The sequence below is a fragment of the Arvicola amphibius genome, chromosome 8 (assembly GCF_903992535.2).
Source record: "Arvicola amphibius chromosome 8, mArvAmp1.2, whole genome shotgun sequence".
NCBI classification, from domain to species: domain Eukaryota; kingdom Metazoa; phylum Chordata; class Mammalia; order Rodentia; family Cricetidae; genus Arvicola; species Arvicola amphibius.
In genome coordinates this window covers 118,714,652-118,734,357 of record NC_052054.1, presented here as the reverse complement: position 1 = coordinate 118,734,357, position 19,706 = coordinate 118,714,652, and the positions used below count along the sequence as shown (strand labels likewise).

Sequence of the window (19,706 nt, the reverse complement as noted above, 5' to 3'; positions counted from 1 at the left end):
AGGAAACTCAGTGGGGCTGGGGCCCGATGCCCCTCACTGTGGTAGGAGGGACTTCCTAAGGCCTTTAAACTGTTTTGTTTTCCTGGGCACAACAGGTGCTGATCAGGCGAGGACGCGTGCACCGCATTGGACAGACGAGCTCTGGGGCCATTCACTACCCTGGTGGCAAAAGGCACCGCAGATGACTACCTTTGGTAGGCCTGGGCGGGCGGCCGGGGCGGGCGGCATGGGCGGCTGAGCTGAGTGATTCAAGGGGTGGTTTCTTTGCTTCCTCAGTACTCATACTTTCTGCTGAGACCAATTCGTGATGCTTCCTGCTTCCTGTGATGCGTTTTAGCCTTCATCATCAGCGTTCTTTTGGAGACTTGCGGGGCGTATGAGAAAAACCAGTAAGAATGAAGGGAGGGGACTCTTCCCACTGCTCCAAGAGGGAGAGGAACCTAGACTTCAGATGGAGTTTTAGTGTAAGAAACACTCTGTTCCCGGCTGAGACTTATGGCTTGTTAGGATGGGGCAGTGTTTCTTCCTCTCTTCTTGATATCTGATATGATGGTCACCTCTTTCAAGATAAAGTGGCTCATTTTGAACCATATGGTGCTTCATGGCAGGGCTGCAGTCCCTTTTTCTGTTGTTTGTTTTTTGTGATATGGAGGATTGAGCACAGGGTCCCACAAGACTAAGCAAGGACTTTGCCTCTAAGCTTTAGCACCCAACTCTTTTTTCTTGTTCATTTTGAGATTGGGTCTCACTGAGTTGCCCAAGCTGGCCTTGAAAGTCCCTCTGAGGCCCAGAAAATGTCTTGAACTTTTGATCCTTCAGCTCTTGGACTCTTTTTTTTTCCTTCCCCCTTTGGTTTTTTTTAAAGATAGGGTTTCTCTGTGTAGCTTTGACTGTCCTGGAACTTACTTTGTAGACTGGCCTTGAACTCACAGAGATTGCCTGGTTCTGCCTCCAGAGTGCTGGGATTAAAGGTGTGCACCACTACACCCAGTCAGCCTCGGATTCTTGTGGTGCTGAAATTACATATCTGCTCCACCAGGTCCTTGTGGGTCACATTTCAAAACTGGAATTGTGTCTGTCATCTAAGTAAAAGCTCGCCAGATTCTTTGTCAGTCCCTCACTCATCCTAATGTGAAGTTCCTACCATTATCCCACTAGTGCCCGTTCTCTGTGTCTGTGTTCAGCCCCCACGCACGGAGATACCACGACTCTGCAGTGCAGGTCTATCTGCCATGAGGGACTGAGCAAACTCGCATTATTACTGTAGTGAGGCTGAGGCGGGGTTTATTTCCTAGGCCTCTTGTGCTACAGAGGATTTTGAACCTGGTTTTGTGAGCACAGATAGGATTGTTTCTGATTGAGACAGGGAAAGTATTTCAGGAAGGACTGAGAGGATTGTGTTACAGTCACAGTCCTATGAGGATGGTGTTACAGTCACAGTCCCGTGAGGATTGTGTTACAGTCATGTGAGGATGGTGTTACAGTCACAGTCCCGTGAGGATGGTGTTACAGTCATAGTCCCATGAGGATGGTGTTACAGTCACAGTCCCGTGAGGATGGTGTTACAGTCACAGTCCTGTGAGGATGGTGTTACAGTCACAGTCCCATGAGGATGGTGTTAACAGTCACAGTCCCCATGAGGATGGTGTTACAGTCACAGTCCTGTGAGGATGTGTTACAGTCACAGTCCTGTGAGGATGGTGTTACAGTCACAGTCCTGTGAGGATGGTGTTACAGTCATAGTCTGTGAGGATGGTGTTCTAGTCATAGTCCCATGAGGATGGTGTTACAGTCATAGTACATGTGAGGATGGTGTTACAGTCACAGTCCTGTGAGGAAGATGGGCCTCATTAGTCAGCCCTTCATGTTTTGGGTAGGTTGTCTCACTGAATCTCATTTCGCCCCACAGGCCTCTGATTTCAAGAGAAGATTAAAGTGCTGGGGGAAGCCGGACTTCTGAGACCAATTTCTCAGAGATGACAGAAGCTACCTGATTACCTCTACACGGCTAAGGCCAACACCAACTATATGAAGTGAGGTGGTGAAGCTGGTCCTTCAGCCCTGGAGCTGGAAGGCAAGGGCGGGCTGCCCAGACATTCTGTTCGTGTTGTGTGTGTGTGTGTGTGTGTGTGTGTGTGTGTGTGTGTGTCCCTAATGAGGAATGCTGGCAGTAGTAACTCCTGCTGCTTCTCACATGCCCTAAAGGCCACAAATCCAAGGCTGTGCTGCTGTCTTTTTTCATCAGGCCTAGAGATAAAGCTGAAAAACTCATGGCAACTGTTAAGTTGTCTCCATAAGTGCGATAGCAATGCCAGCCATGTGCAGGGCCACCACAGAACTATCACAGAGTCATATGGCATGTGAAGTCTTCCCACCTCAACCCACTATCCTCTGTTAGCGTCCGCTCTCATAAAAAGTCTGAGAGGGGGCTGGAGAGATGGCTCAGCGGTTAAGAGCATTGCCTACTCTTCCAAAGGTCCTGAGTTTCAATTCCCAGCAACCACATGGTGGCTCAAACCATCTGTAATGCGGTCTGGTGCCCTCTTCATGGCTGCAGGCATACACACAATACAGAGTATTGTATACTAATAAATAAATAAATATTTAAAAAAAAAAGTCTGACGAGATCAGAGAACACCCTCCTGTGACTCTATCAGAGTATTCTATCCCAAACTCTCTCAGAGGTGCCAAAAAGAGGCTTCTTGGCCCCAGAGAGGATGGAGCCACCATGCCTTGCTACATGACTTGGTCCTGGAAACCTAACTGGGGTGACTAGGGAATGCGAGAAAGGCACAGATACACAGACACATACAGAATAGCTGGCTCAGGGGGGCTGTGCTCACTCCACCAGAAGCAGTACCTGTTACCAGACAAGCAGACCTCATGTGTTTATTGTGTACAGCATGAGAAGCGGCAGCACTAGTATCGGTGGGAGCCTGTGTGAGGAGCAGCCCCAGGTTCCACTCATCCTGGAGAGGAGCTGCAGCTGCTGTCTGTACACACTGGTGGTGTTTGTGAGCACTTATACTTGTGTTGCTGCACACACCGGTCTGTGTTTGTAAGCACTTGTACTTGTGTATGCTGCACACACGGTCTGTGCTTGTGAGCACTTGTACTTGTGTATGCTGCACACACGGTCTGTGTTGTAAGCACTTGTACTTGTGTATGCTGCACACAACGGTCTGTGCTTGTGAGCACTTGTACTTGTGTATGCTGCACACACTGGTCTGTGTTTGTAAGCACTTGTACTTGCATACACTGTGAGCATTCGCACTTAGACCAGAGGAAGGTTTTGCCATCCCCTGAGCCTGCACCCATGGGGAAGGAAGCATTGCCATTTCCGTGGGTTCTCATTATAGCCATGGCCACGTCACAAAATACTCACGCACTCAGGACTCGATCTGCTCCTTCCCATTTACCCACTGCTTCCTCAGCTCTCTTTGAATGACGTACTGCAGAGCATGTGGTGAAGACTTAAAAGTCTGGCTTCTGATCAGTCATTTATTTTTTAAAAAATCCACTTTTTAGACATATTTTTTTGGCTTTGAGATAGGCTATGTGTTACCCAGGCAGATCTTAAATTCAGGTCTTCCTGTCCAGGTATTCTGAGATCTTGCGTATTATAGGCCTGAGAGTCACTTTCAGGAATCATGTTTTTTTAATAAGTTACACTTTTAGACAGAAACAGCAACTAAGACACCCTGAAGACAGCCTCACCTTTACACTGTAGAGAGCACTGTGATTCAGCTAGTGGTGGTTGTGCTAAGTTAATAATGACCTTAGAAACAAAAGAGGCTTGTTTTGGTCTGTTTTGGTTTGGTTTTTTCTTTTTTTTAAAAAAATATTTATTTGTTTGTTTTGTTTATTTTATTTATTATGGATACAGTATTTTGTCTACATGTATTCCTGCAGGCCAGAAGGGGGGCACCAGATCTCATTACAGATGGTTGTGAGCCACCATGTGGTTGCTGGAATTGAAACTCAGGACCTTTGGAAGAGCAGGCAATGCTCTTAACCTCTGAGCCATCTCTCCAGCCCCCTGGTTTGGTTTTTCAAGACAGGGTTTCTCTGTGTAGCCCTGGCCTGCCCTGTAACTCGCTCTGTAGACTGGGCTGGCCTTGAACTCAGAGATCTTCCTGCCTCTACCTCCCAAGTGCTGGAATTAAAGGCATGTACCATCAGGCCCAGCTGAAAGAGGCTACTTCTAAAGGAGTCTCATCAAATCTTTTTCTCATCCTGGCCTTTCCCTCAGAAACTTTAAATCCATCAAAAACTGTCTGCCAAAAGTACAAGTGCAGAGTGATGCAGATGAGATTTATCAGCATTTATTTGATTACGACTTTATCAGCCTTGCCTATTTTTACTAAGATGGGGTTAGTAACTGGAAAAGAGAAAACTGTACCTCCTTCATGGAGACAAAACAAAAGGAGTTTGTGTTCGGTTTTTTGACAGCCTTCCTTCCAAGAGGGGAACGAAGGAATAAGCTGATCTTGGAGCTTATTTCCGGTTAAGCTGTGTGTGCTCCTGGTTTGTAACTAGCACACACTTATAATCAAATGGGCTGAGAGCAGGTGTTTCTGCTGAGCTGGACTGCCTTGGGGTTTGCAACGTTTCCTTGACCTTGCACTCGTTTTTCCAAGGGTGGGTGAGACCTCCTCTGGGAGGACAGGTAGTGCATATTAAATTAAGCCCTAATGGTCTTTCTTATCACTTCCTGTTCTGAAAAGCTGGGACCCTGGGGCAAAGGTTAATGGAATAGTCTGGAGTTTTTACAAGTCCTGCTCCCCTGATCAGTTTTCAAGGAAGGTCATCTATGTTGAGGAATTCTCTTAAGAAATAGTGACTGGTTGGTTGAGACCTAATTTGCGGAGAGCCAGAAAGCCTGGGAAGGGAAGCAACTTAGGCTCGAAGTGGACATGGGAGAGCCCATGACACAACAAAGGAATCTTGTTAAAGGATTGCACAGGGAGGAACATTGGGTTGATGCAGATGGCAGCTTGAGGCAGAAATGCAGTCGAGCTATTGCAAGTCTTTGCATATACTAGGAGCTATGGCTGCAAGTTATGAGTAACTTGGGGGCCTGGAGAGATGGCTCACTGGTTAAGAGTGCTTATTGCTCTTATTCCAAAAGACAGAGTTCAGTTTCAGCATCACACTGGATACTCAACACTGCCTCTGACTCCAGCTTCAGGAGATCTGATGTCTGATGTAGGAGTGTTCTATCTATCTGCTGTTCATTGGTTAATTAATAAAGAACTGCTTGGCCTGATAGGTTAGACATGGGTGGAGTAGACAGAACAGAATGCGGCGGAAGTTAGTCAAATCGCCATGCCTCTCCTCTCTGGGTCAGATGCGATGGAGCCAGCACGCCAGGTCCAGACATACTGAATCTTTCCCAGTAAGACACCACTCGTGGTGTTACACAGATTATTCGATATGGGTTAGTCAAGATGTGAATAAGAGGGTGAAGCTAATGGGCCAGGCAGTGTTTAAATGAATACAGTTTGTGTGTTGTTATTTTGGGGCATAAGCTAGCCAGGCAGCCGGGAAATGCGGCAGGATGAAAAGCCGGCACTGCCCGCAACTCCTCACTACAGATGTCTTCCTTTGGCCTCCCTCAGACACCCATATACATGGCATGTAAACACACATTCACATAAATATTTAAGTGACTTGATAATAGAAAAGTGATGGCAGGTGTTATTAATTATAAATACCCAGCCAATAGCTCAGGCTTGTTATTAGCTAACTCTTACATTTTCAGTTAACCCATATTTCTTATCTATGCTTTTGCCACGGGGCTCAGTACCTTTTTCAGTCGGCATGCCTGTCTTGCTTCTCTGTGTCTGCCTGGCAACTCCAGACTCTTCCCTTCTTTCCCCAATCCTTAGTTTGGTTGTCCCACCTATACTTCCTGCCTTACTACTGGCCAATCAGATTCTCTATTAGCAATGAGAGCACATCTTCTCAGAGTGTTCAGGATTATTCCACAGCAGGCAGGAATAAACCTGTTGAGCCAAAGATTTGAGGCCTTACTGCGGAATTTCAAGAAGCGGGATTATGAAAATGCTGGTAGATTTATAAAGCAGGGAGAGAAGCTCTCTTGGGGATATAGGAATTAGATGAAAGTATATTCATCACTGTGTGTATGTGTGTCTGCCTGTCTGTCCCCGTTCATATGCTGGGCCATGGCACACAAGTGTAGGTCAGAGACACAACCACAGGAGTTGCCACATCGCAGGCCTAGCAACAAGCATTTTCACACCCCGGCCACCTCCCCTGGCTTAGGCATTTGATTTTGAACAGGTCACAGACCTGGGGTTCCACAGTGGTGTCAGCAGTGTACTCCTCGACTATGAGTTGTCAGCATTAGTGTTTTAGACTCAGGAGCACCGAGGAAGAGGGTGATGGTCAGGCCTGTCACACGTCATGGCTGTCACTGCTGGGCCTGGCTCAGCGTTGCCAACAAGCGGACAGACACAGTGGTATGCATTTTGAACATCTGTAGCTTTAAACATCTGGGTCTCCGGAAAGATACGTATAGTGTGTCACAGAAGACAAATTACAGTTGAACTAACTTCCATTTAGAAGGACTTGGGTTGAGGAGAAAGTTAGAATTACTGCAGCCTCCTGTGATACTGAAATGTGGGTATGGAAAACCAGGATAGGAAAACATCCCAGCACAAATCTTCCCGTGAGAGCAGCCTCTTTGTCGCCCATGAGCCAGCAGAGATGACATGGGGAAGGTGGACATCTCTTCAGGCTACTGGTTCCTGCCGAGGTTCCCCTGGTTAAATAAAATGGCCACATCTCACCTCAGCATGGCCGTGAGGGTATAATGTGTTAGGACTAGACTTCTTTCTTTACATTTTCTTTTCTTTTCCCTAATTAAGGACCCAAAGCAGAAGACGATCTATGACCTCTTCCAGCAGTCCTTTGAAGAAGACGGAAATGACATGGAACTCCTGGAGGCAGCAGAGTCCTTTGACCCAGGAAGTACTTCTGCGAAGTAGTTCCCAGGCTCTGGGAGATCCACTGGATGAAGGCAGCCTGACAGACAGTCCACCCAAGCAAAAGGAGATTTGAATTTTTCTGATAATTGGGACAGCTTTACCTCTCCATTTTAAAAGGGTCAAAGAAAAGAAAAAAATGAAAGGAAGCATTCAGAAATCATGGGATTCATTGAAATAAGGATTCATTGAATAAGGATTTTGTTTAAAAGCCCGTGTTCCTCTTACCATGCAGCAGAAGACAAGGCCGAAGGTACCCGCAACTGCCTTCTACTGTTCCTAGATGGACCTCCTTGAGGGCTTGATTACCTTTAGCTTTTCTGAACTAGAGGAGACAGTTGGCTCGATGCTGTGGGTATTCACCAGAAAAGACTGCTTCGACACAGGCAGTAGAAAGTGTCAGCCAGCTGGCAATTACACTGGGTGTTGCCAGTGTGGCCCCAGGCCTTTCTGAGGTGAGCTTTAAGCACAAAAAAACATGTCTGGGTTGATAGACTTCTGTTAACAAGAACAGCCAGAAAGAGAACTATAGACGCTAAAAACCAAGGTTAGTACATTTACAGACTTCCCAGAACTATGTGGACTGATGGATTAGGCTCTTGTTTTAGTTTCGCAGGTGGTGGTGTCTACGTGAAGTGTTTACAGCCTGAATGGCATTTCCATCTGGAGTCAATTGTGCTAAGGTCTTGAGGGCCTACTAAGATCTTGGCCCTGTTACAATAGTTGTCATAATTTGCATTCCTAAATATTGAGGTACTCCCTATCATAACCCCCTTTAGTTAAAAATTTCAACAATTTGGGCTGGAGAGATGGCTCAGGGTAAGAGCGCTGGCTGTTCTTCCAGAGGTCCTGAGTTCAACTCCAGCAACCACATGGTGGTCACGAGTATCTATGTAGGACCTGATGCCCTCTTCTGGCATGTAGATAATACATCCAGAGCACTCATACACAAAATATAAATAAAATTTTCCACAACTACAAATATTTAAGCACCTCATAGAGTGCCAGGCACTCTTCCAGGTAGTAATTGCTAAGGCAAAGAAAGGCACATGCCTTTGTGGGCTTTATCCAGCAGGAGACAGCAGCATTTCCCACTACATCTCCTTTATAGACACAAGTGCAACTTTGATTTTCTGTCATAAACCTATTTTGACTTTTTAAAACCATTGTAAGTGAACGAACTCCGAGGTCACCGACGTACCGGAAACGGGTGGCAAGTGGAGGCCATACAGCCCTCTGGCTTGAGCAACATAATCCAATAATATAAACCACATACTGTGATTTTAACTTTACTAACAGGTTTAGATTTAGAACAAAATTGATGTATTCTCCTATACAGCAACATATTAACATAAGACTTTGTGATTTCTGAACTGGGCTTGGTAACACAAACCTTTAATCCCAGCACTCAGGAGACAGAGGTCGGGAGTGGGCGGAAACTCTTGAGTTCCAGGACAGCCAGAGCAGTTACACAGAGAAACTCGGTCTCCAAAAAAAAAACAAAACAAAACAGACAAAAAAAGCAAACTTGTATTTCCAGACAGAGTTTCATGTATCCCAAGCCTGTCTCGAACTTGCTCTGTAGCCAAAGATAACCTTGAACTTCTGATCCTCCTGTTTCCACCTCCCTGGTGCTGGTAGTGGGCTCCCCTTCCCCTACCCATCAGCTCATTAATGGAGACAAGCAATCACTCCATTAGGGAAAAGACTTTGGAATACATTAAGGAACGGGAAATGAAGGGTTTTGTGTTTGCTTTGAGAAACCTGGGACAGGAACATTTCTTTGTCACCCACTTCTACGCCCATCTGCAGTCTCTGCCGTGTGGTGTCAGATGCTTTAAGAAACCTCAGGGAGCCCTGCCCCGTGACCTGAGGCTGTCTCCAGAGGCCATGAGACCCAACAAAAAAGGGAGAAACACTGGGTTGAAACTGCTCCTTATTTTGCAAAGTGGATACATCAAGTCTGGGCCTATATCTACCCTCCTTCCACTTCTCCCCAGGTCAGGTTAATTGAAGGGGTAATTGGAACAGTCTAAAACACCTGTTTCAATTTTGTTTTCAATCTCAGCATCTCAGGGAGGGAACTAATCTCAATGAATGGCATAATGAAGCCTTAGTTGGCCTCTGGGGTACTGTGGCCAGCTGGCAGTTGCTTGGTTTTGCAGCATTCTCTGCCTGTTTCTCTTGCTTGCTCCCAGTCAACATTTTATTACCAGCCACTTTTCAACCCTTTCATTCTGATGGTGAACTATACAAAAAGTCTCTCACTTGCAGCTTAACAGAGATAAACACCTGCTGCAGGCACAAGCCCAATGTTACATTTTCTAGAAGCATTGTTACTTTGCCTTTAATGTTGGTCTTTTATCCACCAGAGGGGATAGGTCAACGTAATTTTTTCTTGGATGATGATGCAGCGTTCTAAGCACCACATATTAAAGACTGTCCTTTCAGCTGTGACTTTGTGGGGACATTTATTCACACTCTATATCTAATATAAAATGACTAGAAATGTACATTATAAGTGAAAAAGTAAAAGTCCTGTATTCCCTCTCACTCCCATGTTACTACTTCAAAAGGTAATAACTAATATGATTTAGAGATGGGAGCATTTATAATTTATTCCGTATATACTAAAACTGCTTTTTAAAAAATTGTGCCAAACTTGTCATAGCAAGTGGTCCATTTCATATGATGCACTTGTCCACTGTTTCAAGTTGGTCTGCCCCCCTCTCTCTAAGAGTGACCCTGTGATCCTACCAGATCCTTGGTCTCGGCCCTTTCACAAAAGCCGGGTGATTTTTAAGTGAATTGAAGGAGTTACTAAGGAAGCAAAAAGTGTGTGTGTGTGTGTGGTGTGTGTGTGTCCATTTTGGACGTGTTGAGTCTCAGTGTCCTTCTCTGTAGCTGTGGAGGCCATCTAGGACTGTTAGACAGTCCTGGGACTCTGGGATAAGCCCTTTAGAGCTCTGTCATGAGACAAACCTGTGCTCCAGATTTCATATAAAGAAAGAATACAATGTTGCCTGTGCCCCACAAGAACCAGTTGCTCAGAAGCTGAAAGGATCCCTCTCTGGACACGACTTTTAGTTAATGACTTGAGAGGTGAAAGGTTGCACTTGGACAGAGTGCTTCCGAAGAATGAAGGGCTGATTCAGGAAAGGTTTTTTACTGAGACTTGAATGGGAAGCACGATTGTGGTGAGCTTCTATAAACTCAGGGTCCTCTAATGGATGGGAATTGCCCATAAATAAGACAAATTGAGACTTTATGAGAGGTACAATTTTCGCAGTCACTTAGAGCTGATTTATGAGAGACTATTTGTATGTCTCTCCTCAAGCTTGCTATTTAGAGAGAATTGTTCGGTTTGATGAAATCGCTCTGAGCATGAACAATTCCCTCCCATTATGAAGGTGTCTCGGTTTTCAGCGTCTCGTCGCATTCTTACTGTGCTCTGCTCCTCTTCCCTCCCTGATCCTAGCAGACCAGAGGCTGCTACCAAGGGAGGCACTGAATTTGCAGGAATGGTGATCCAGGATAAAACTAGAGCCAGAGTAAAGAGTTCGCTTAGCATGCTAAAACTGCCTCAGCCCAAACCTACCCAGCCATCATGGGCACAAGTTATGCCTGGCTAGGAAGCCAGACAGGAAGGAAGTTCATCGCAAATAATTGTTTCTGCACACTGCAGCCACCAAACATAGATTCCATTTGCCACTAACACAAATAGGTTTTGGTGTGCAGCTTCTGCAAGCAGCCAGTTTACATGGAGAGGTTTCCAGTGTTACCCTGGTCCCCTATCTGGAAATAAGTGGCTGCCCCTGTGGTCTCTGCTATTCGTCCATCCCAAGGGCGCAAAAGGGATGCTGAGGGCCTGGCAAGGAACAGAGATGTGTTAAGCACATTCCTACCCTGTACAGGCCTCAGGTGATAGTCGCTGTGACTGTGGTTGATTTATTGTGCCCAGGCTAAAGAAATATAGGAGAATAAAAGGCAAATCCTGGAGGAAAGCAGAGAGAAGACAAGATTGAAGGCACTGAGAGAGCTAAGAGCCAGGCAAGCAGCATCTCCATGGTACCATCACCACAACAGAGAACTCATGGCTGCTGGACACTTCAAGCTTATTTCGTCTCTCCCCCTTATGGGGTGGATGGTAGTCTGTGCATCTGAGAAAGCAAACCAATGATCTGAGTTTTCAAATACAGTGGGAAGTCTAGAAGTCATTTACTGGCTGTGTAACTTCAGACAAATCATGTGGTTCTCTCTGAACCTTAGTTTCTAGTTTGTCTAGAACACCCCGCCCCCATCCCACCAGATTCTAGAGTGAGTGGATCCACCTTGGAAGGCAAGGAATCCAAAGTCCCGGAAATCTTTATAAACCTAACACGTAGCCCGGGCGGTTGCTCTATGACACATTCAGTTATTATGTTGCCTCGGGAGGCAGAGGCAGGCAGATCTCTTGAGTTCGAGGCCAGCCTGGTCTACAAGAGCTAGTTCCAGGACAGGCTCTAGAAACTACAGGGAAACCCCTGTCTCGAAAAACCAAAAAAAAAAAAAAATAAACATAAAATAAATAAACAAATAAACCTAACACGTGATCTGTAAGAAAACAAGTCCCAGTCAGCAAAGTCTTTCTTACCTTGATGTTCCAGGCCTTGTGTTAGCTCTGCCCTCATTTGTTATGGTGCGGCTGAATGGTGGTTTCAAGTAGACTTTGTGTCTAGAACGCTTGGGATTTATAGGAAACTAATGAAGTCATGCAGATATTTTTAAGTTTAATTGACTTAACTCTACAGTTTACTCGGATCTTGGTTTTCACAATGCCCTTTGCTCAGTTTCGTGCTCTATGACACATTCAGTTATTATGTTGCCTCAGGCTTCTCTCGGCATTGACAGATTAACAAGATTTCGGAGTTTTTGATGATCCTCACCAGTAAACCATTTTTAGGAGCCCCTCTAGTAGGATGTCTGATGTTCTTCTCATGTTCAGAACAGAGCCATTGGGCTGTAGAGCTGATTCAGTAGACACTTGCCATTCAAGGGTGGTGACAGTCTGGTCTCTAGAACCCTTGTGAACACAGGGTGGACATGGTAGACCTCCTGTAAATCCAGAACTGGGGAGGTGGAGACAAGAGATCCCCGAGATGAGCTGGCTGCCAGGATATCTGGGCTTATAAACTCTGTGGTCAATTGAGAGACCCCTGCCCTAATGAATAAAGTGAAGACTCCTGATGTCCTTCAGGCTTTCCCAGGCGTGCTCACACACATGAACATGTATATACACACATGCAACACCATACTCCTTATACGTCTCCAGAAGTATGGTGGGGTTTGGAAGACCATCACATATGGTGAGCAGAGGAAGCCTTGAGGGAATGTGTAAGGAGGGATAAGCCCTGAGTGGATGTGTACTACTGACAAGAACCCACTGCCCAGACCCCATGGGGACTGATCCTCAGGTCAGGATCGGAGAACTGGAAAGGCCTTCCCCTGGTCTGTGTGGAAACACTGACAAAGCAAGAGAAGGCATTCACTCCCACCCCTCCTGGATGTTTACAGCCTGAGACTGCTTCCCTACCGAGGCACCTCTCACCCACTAGCTAGCCTCTCCTTCCCTTGCCTGTGCACAGTGCACTGAGGTTCTGGCTTGTTGTGTAACTGGCCCGCTCTATCAGAGTAAACGTGGCCCTCTTGATTCCAGCTGTTCCATATGTTGCATCTGTGTGTTTGTCCTTACTTTCTTGTCACCCGGGTCAGGTTTACAGAACCAAGCTGTGCTGGACATGGCAATCACAAAGGTAAAATGTCACATCATAGCAAGGACACATAGCACCAATATGACATCACTGCTAATGTTGACCCTGGTCATCTGGTCAAGGTGGTGCTTGGAGGCCTCTTTACTGTAAAGTCCCTTCTCTGGATTTGCCATCTACTTTGGAAGAAACTTCTGTATCCCCCCCCTACTCAAAGACTGGCAGTTGTGCTCCTGTTGAATGGGAGGAAGACTATCCACATAAATGACTTAACATTGCTCTAGGGAGTTTTCTCTTTTTATCATGGACTCATCTAATTATTTATTTCTATGCATTCGTGGATATTAATTTTATTCTTTGGATTGTAAATCAATACTATTTTATGTTTTCTTCAATATTTTTCTACTTGTGTCGCCTGGGAGCTCTTCCAGCAGGCTCCTGTGTTTCTGGCTTTCCTCCATCACTATAGGATTTTCTGGGTTTGAAGACATTTCCTTATTTTCTGGCTCCAAGCTCATCTTACAAGTTTCCTGCCACAGTGCTGGGGTTAGTTGCTTCTCCAGGGAACTCTGGTTTGCTTTTTGTTTTTCCTGTTGGGAGATATTAGAAACCAAGGTCTGAGTGGTTGGTGTCCTTATTGCCACTGGGATTGTTGGAGTTAATTTTTAAAAGTTGAGACAGTCTGAAGTAGCCCAGGCTGGTCTTGAGCCCACTACATAGCTGAAGATGACCGATTCTCCTGCCTCTACTTCTTAAGTGCTGGGACTGCAAGTATATACCACCATATTCACCTTGGCTGGAATTAATTTTATAGTATTATTGTTCAGACTATAAAAAAGTGTATGTTCATGCTAGAAATATTAAGAAATGTATATAGAAAAAAATACATTTAACTAGTTCCACAACCCACTCTCCTAAAAGTAGACTCTTTGCTTTTTCTCTTGAATTTATACAACCAGAGCTCAAGTAATGCATGGGGAGGATAAAAACAGATCTGCTTTTGTTCCATAAAACTTTATGAGGCAGTGATGGCATAAACTACATAGTCAGCCACTGTCCCAAGAGCCTCAATATCTGGAAACTTCATGGAACCACAAAAGATAGAACCTCGGGGGTTATCTGGCCCAGGTCCTCACTGTAAATATATTGGCTGCTGGAAGTTCAAGAGGTCCTGCCTTATACAGGGACTGTGGCTCACCCAAAGTCATACCATGAGGTAGTTACAGAATCTAGCCTGTACCCTGCCTGATTTATGTTTTGTTTTCTCAGTGTTACTATGACATGGGTTAGTGCCTGCTAACATTTAAGAGAAATGACTTTGGGATCAGTCAGCCCAAGACTCTGTTCTGGTCCTACCACTACACTGCCGTGAGACTCTGGGCAAGGTTATTCTAGGCCTTCAATTCTTCTTCCGGACAGTGATATTCACAGCTGTATGGTGTTTTCTATGTTCCAGGCACTGTGAGAAACACTTTGTATGCATTCAGCTCATTGACTTTTCACAACTTCATTTTTTGTTTTGTTTTTTTGAGACAGGCTTTCTCTGTAGCTTTGGAGCTTGTCTTGTCACTAGCTCTGTAGCCCAGGCTGGCCTTGAACTCAAACTCACAAAGAGCCACCTGCCTCTCCCTCCCAAGTGCTGGGATTAAAGGCTTGTGTCACCACCCACTCGCAACTTCATTTTTTTTTATTGAAGTAGGTATTACTTATGCAGATTTTGTAGTTGAGAAACCAATATACAGAAAGAAGAAAGAACTGGTCAAAATCCTCGTAGCTGGTAAGTAGAAAAGCCCAGATTTTCAATTACAGAGCCTGCATCCTAAACAACATATGAAATTTTTGTTTTCTTTTTTGAGACAGGAATTCTTGTGTAACCCTGGCTGTCCTGGAACTCGTGCTGTAGACCAGCTGGCCTCAAACTCACAGAGCTCTACCTGCCTCTGCCTCCCGAGTGCTGGGATTAAAGATGTGTGCCATCACTGATCAGCAAAATTTGTTATCTTAACAATGCAGACTGAAATTGTTCCAACTGTAAGTGATCATAATGACATTAGCTGGAACATACATTTAGACTGTTCCCACTATACAGCACCTTTCAAACAGGGTCACCTGGTATCATTATTGCTTTCTGTGCTGCTCTGGGGTTTTTGTGACCTCTCAGCACGGTTCTCAGCTCCTGAAAAACTCAATGTTTAATTCAACCACTTCTCTAAGGAAGCAAAGATATGAAACACATGCCTGTCTGCAGGCTGTTGTGAAGAAACAAAAACACAGAATAACTCATTTGAAAGTTGGGCCGTGGTGGTGTGTGCCTTTAGTCCCAGCACTTGGGAGGCAGAGGCAGGGGAATCTCTGTGAGTTCGAGGCAGCCTGACCTACAAGAGCTAGTTCCAGGACAGACTCCAAAGCTACAAAGAAACTGTCTTAACTGTCGAGAGAGAGAGAGAGAGAGAGAGAGAGAGAGAGAGAGAGAGAGAGGAGCGAGAGAGAGAGAGAGAGAAGAATCATTTGAGGTAGTTAATATTTAGTTATATGAAATGAAGCTACTTACTACCAGAGTTCTGACTGGGAACAAGGTCAGGTAATGCCACAGTGCCTAGCAGCATCTTGTGGAGTCTCTCTTGCACTCTTATGTTCTAACAGTTATCTGAACTTCCTTTCTCCTGGACATCCCTTCAGAAAAGGCAGCCCAAAATTTGAAAGTGTGGGGCCAGCCATGATAAGCTAAGTATGGACAGGTCACCTAAAGGAAGTTCTTTATTTCCAACCCTTATCTCCTGCCAGAGTAGAACTGGGCTCTCGATAAATTTAATAAGAGGCCTGAGTCTCAGTAGTTTATCCTGAAGCAATACCTGGGAGCAGGAAAGAACTACAAGCTGAGATAACCTGACCCCCACCCAAGAGCAGACCATTCAAAGGAAATGCCTGACATTCCAAGTGTTGTAGATAGGATCACCTGCCAGCGCACATTCACCACGACACCCCTAGACAAATGTCAGCCCGTCAGGGGTCCTGAACCTTAGAGACCCCTCACCCCCACCTTTACTACTATAAAAACCCAATTCTAATTGAGCTTGAGACTCTCCAGTTATTCTAATACGTTGGACGTGCGGAGAGACCAAGTTTGCAAACTTAATTAAAATAAAGGCTCTTTGCTTTTACATAAGGGACTCAGTTTCCTTATTGGTTTTGAGGGGACTTCGTGGATTTGGGCATAACAAAAATGTGTTGTATGTAAAGAAATACTGTCTTGAATGAGAAAGCAGACCCTCACTCATGATCTTTGGAGAAAGCTGGGAGGTAATAGATGGTGATCACAGTAAGATGTTGGGTTTTAAGGTTCAGGCTTGGTTCAGGCTGCCTAAAGCACCAGGGGAAGGTTTCTGGAACGAATAGGAAGAAAGTCCCAGGTAGACCAAAGGACCAAACCGTAGGCCAAAACGGGAGTGACTGTAACTTGTCTCAGCTTTGCAATTACACTTTTCTTTTAAACAATTTTATGTGTAATGTAGGCGCTTGTAAGGACTGTGTGTACCACATGAGTGTCTGGTGCCCAGAAAGGCCATCAGAAGCGGTCAGATGCTCTGGAACCGGAGTTAAGGTTGTGAGCGTCCATGTTGGCCAACTCCAGCCATAGTGCCCTGGAATGGCAGCCAGCGCTAACTGCTGAGCCAGGTCTCCAACCCAAAGCACATTTTTCTTGGAAAATTCCAGATTCTAGGTCAGTGGCTATCAACCTTTCTAATGCTGTGATCTTTGAATACAGTTGAATGACCCAACCTAAAATTATTTTCGATGCTACTTCATAACTCTTAATTTTGCTACTGTTATGAATCGTAATATCTTTTCCCAACAGTCTTAGGCGACTCCAGTGAACAGATCGATCGACCTCTAAGTGGGAGGGGGGGGTCTTGATTCACAAGTTGAGAACCGCTGCTCTAGGGTCTTGGGTTCAAGTGGACCCTCTTCCTTACCTTACCCACAGAGCTCTGATCAGCAACATTTCATAACCTCTAATTGTGACGAATTTGACCGACTCCCAGATGAACTGCAACTTCCCCTGAGAGCGGATCCTAGGCTTTTACTATGGTCAGCATCTGGTCAAAGTATAACCTAGTGGGGTTAAGCAATGAGAGTCAAAACGTTATGATTTAAACACTTGAAAGCAAGTCCCCTAAGACCTGTTTCCTCGCGAATAGAACGGAAGAAAAAAATCACACCCGTTAAAAACATAACACCCGTTTTGTATAACTTTGGTGTATGTGCCAGCTAAGAAGGGTGTGCTTTCAGTTGTGAACAGCCGACGGGACACCAGCCCACCTAAACACCTCCCAATGCACCGCCAGGGGTCAGTGAGTGAACCTCCAGAGCACAGAGTTCAGTTCTTAGAGAAGCCGCTGGCGTCACTTCCGCTCACGGTCTAAAACCGCGCCTGCGCATTGCGTCTCTTCCTCTCCGTGCTTGGCTTAGGTTCCGGCGACATGGTGAGTGTCTGCGTTACTGCTTTGGAAGTCGCTATCCGTCCGCATCTGCCGTTCTCTGTGGTTTTCCGCGCTCACCCGTCTGGGGCAGCCTCTGCTGTCCCCTGTGCCGTCGGCTGTCGGGGTCCTCGCCGCGTCTGGCGCCCCGGAGGCCGCGACTGGAGCCCCGGAGGCGGCTCGGCGGGACTCGGCCCAGCTCGGCAGTGAATGCGCGCTGCGGAGCCCCTGCTCACCCCGTGCACGCTGCTTTTGCGGGTTGAGTTTGGGGAAAACTCGGTCCTAGCAGGATCTGTGTGGTTGTGTGCGTGCACGGACTTCTTTCCCATCGCTAAGTGTCGCTGTCATTTCCTCTGCCACAGGCTAAACGCACAAAGAAGGTCGGGATCGTAGGGGAAATACGGGACCCGCTATGGTGCCTCCCTCCGGAAATGGTGAAAGAAAATTGAAATCAGCCAGCACGCCAAGTACACGTGCTCTTTCTGTGGCAAGGTAGGTTGGCCTCGGGAGGGGTGTATTGCTTGTCACCCAAGGTGGTTTGTAAGCGGTGGGCCGGTATAAGATAGGGGGTTTGGGGTTAGTTTTTGCGAAGCATTCCTCGTTTATGTGGATATGCCGAAGGATTAATTGGTTCTAGAGAGGGAAAAGGCACAACCTGAACGACTCAGTGAGAAATGACTGTTAGCATCTGTACTGTGCCATCTATCTAGTCTGCATCTAATTGTCCTACTTGGATTCTTAGGATTTGTCTGCTTAGCAGACAAGTGGCTTTTGTTTGTTTGTTTACGTAGTTTAGGCTCTGAAAACTTTAGAGATTTATGTTTTTACGTATTCATATCGCGACCTTTTAAATATTTCCAGACCAAGATGAAGAGACGAGACGTTGGCATCTGGCACTGTGGTTCCTGCATGAAAACAGTGGCTGGCGGGGCCTGGAACCTACAAGTGAGTGGTTTCTTTGTGCTGTGGGAAAGTGTGTGGACCACACAGCCCATGCTCCAAGTCGTGGCACATACTGGACTAGTTTAATATTTATGAATGGAGAAGTAAATATGATTTAGGGCCACTTTTGGTTAAAATTGGAAAGCTCTTAGAAGTGAGAGTTGGGATTTGATTCATGTATTGCTTTGAATTGTACAGTCTCTGTGGGTCTGTTACTGATATCCTTGTTTGCTCAACCTTGGCTGACAAATTATTTCTTTTTTTTCTGTCTTATGTTTTTTATTGCTCTGAAGAGACACTATGACTATGACCAAGACAACTTTTACAAATGAGAACAATTCATTGAAGGGGCTTGCTTATAGTTCAGAGGTTCAGTCCATTATCAGGGCAGTGAGCATGCTGGCATGCAGGCAAAGATGGTGCTGGAGGACTGTCTGAGTCTCACATCTCACAGAACTGACAAGTTATTTCTATAAAATAGTTTTGGAATGAGATTAGTTAGTTTGGGATTGCATAGGAAAATTTGAGGCTATTTGGGCTGGCACACCTTTATCAACAAGCTTTGAACACACTTAGTGGTGTGGCCCTGACAGGGCAGGATGGTGCTGCTGAGGGAGGTGAAGCCTTCTGGCATTTGCTTGTCCTAGTCTTGCTGTGCTGGCCCCGAGGTCCCTAGAGTCTGGGTAGTGTGATGTGTGGCTGGTGCTGAGGAGCATGGCAAAAGAAGCAAGAGTAGAGTAAAATAGAATCTGTGCTCCAGCTGCTTGACTTGAGGGTGTGCGTCTTGAAACTTGTGGTCTGCCTTTGCTATACTATCTTCAAAGGAAAGTACCTTAAGATATTTGTAAGAAGTCAGGTGTAGAAGGACGTTAGGATTCTTCAAGTGCCTGAAGTCGTGGTTTTTAAGGTTTGCCATCATGCCAGTGTGACTTCTGAGCACTAGTCCTTAGGTCTTGGGAGTCACTACAACGTGGTATAATTCTTTCCAGGAGAAAGTCAGACTTGTGTTTCACGTGTTAGCCTGCTTAATTGAGTTGGAACCTTTTCTTTACAGCACGACTTCTGCCGTCACAGTGAAGTCCGCCATCAGAAGACTGAAGGAACTGAAGGACCAGTAGAAGTGCTAGCATTTGATACCCAAGCCTACTCGATAATGCACAGCCAACTAAATAAATGGGTTAATTTACATGACAGTTTTTGCCTTGTTTGTGGCTAATTATTTTGGCATATGCTACATTTTTCCCCCCATTTGAAAAGAGATTTTCACTGTTTGGAGACATTCTTTGTGACCCTGGCTGGTCCTCCTAGGTGCAAGTACAGAAAGGAAAATATCTGTATCCCATGTGATGCCCAACAGTGAGCTGCTGCAAGGCCATTGCTCTTATTAAAGGACTTGTTCTGAGAATGTCAGCTGTTGTACTTAGGGCCCAGGAACAAAACAATCAGCATAGGTAGAGCATGTGTGTGAGCCTCATCAAAACTGAGCCTCCAGAGGGCAATAAGCTGCTCTCAACATTTCTGGGTGTATC

At 45.6% G+C, this 19,706-nt stretch overlaps 1 protein-coding gene and 1 long non-coding RNA gene across 2 annotated transcripts in view; both read left to right on the top strand.

The window, feature by feature from the left end:
- Smarcal1 (SWI/SNF related, matrix associated, actin dependent regulator of chromatin, subfamily a like 1) overlaps positions 1 to 7,127 on the top strand; it is a 48,485-nt gene extending 41,358 nt beyond the window's left edge. Inside the window, 6 exon segments of the mRNA XM_042055631.1 lie at positions 1,597 to 1,664; positions 2,903 to 3,014; positions 6,894 to 7,006; positions 7,008 to 7,071; positions 7,073 to 7,093; positions 7,095 to 7,127. Coding sequence (XP_041911565.1) covers positions 1,597 to 1,664; positions 2,903 to 3,014; positions 6,894 to 7,006; positions 7,008 to 7,071; positions 7,073 to 7,093; positions 7,095 to 7,127 — 411 coding nt within the window.
- A 10,093-nt stretch (positions 7,128 to 17,220) lies between these two features.
- On the top strand, positions 17,221 to 19,370 carry LOC119821003. The gene is made up of 2 exons (XR_005286570.1): positions 17,221 to 17,493; positions 17,598 to 19,370. It is a non-coding gene; the product is annotated as an uncharacterized LOC119821003 (long non-coding RNA).
- The last annotated feature ends 336 nt before the right edge of the window (positions 19,371 to 19,706 follow it).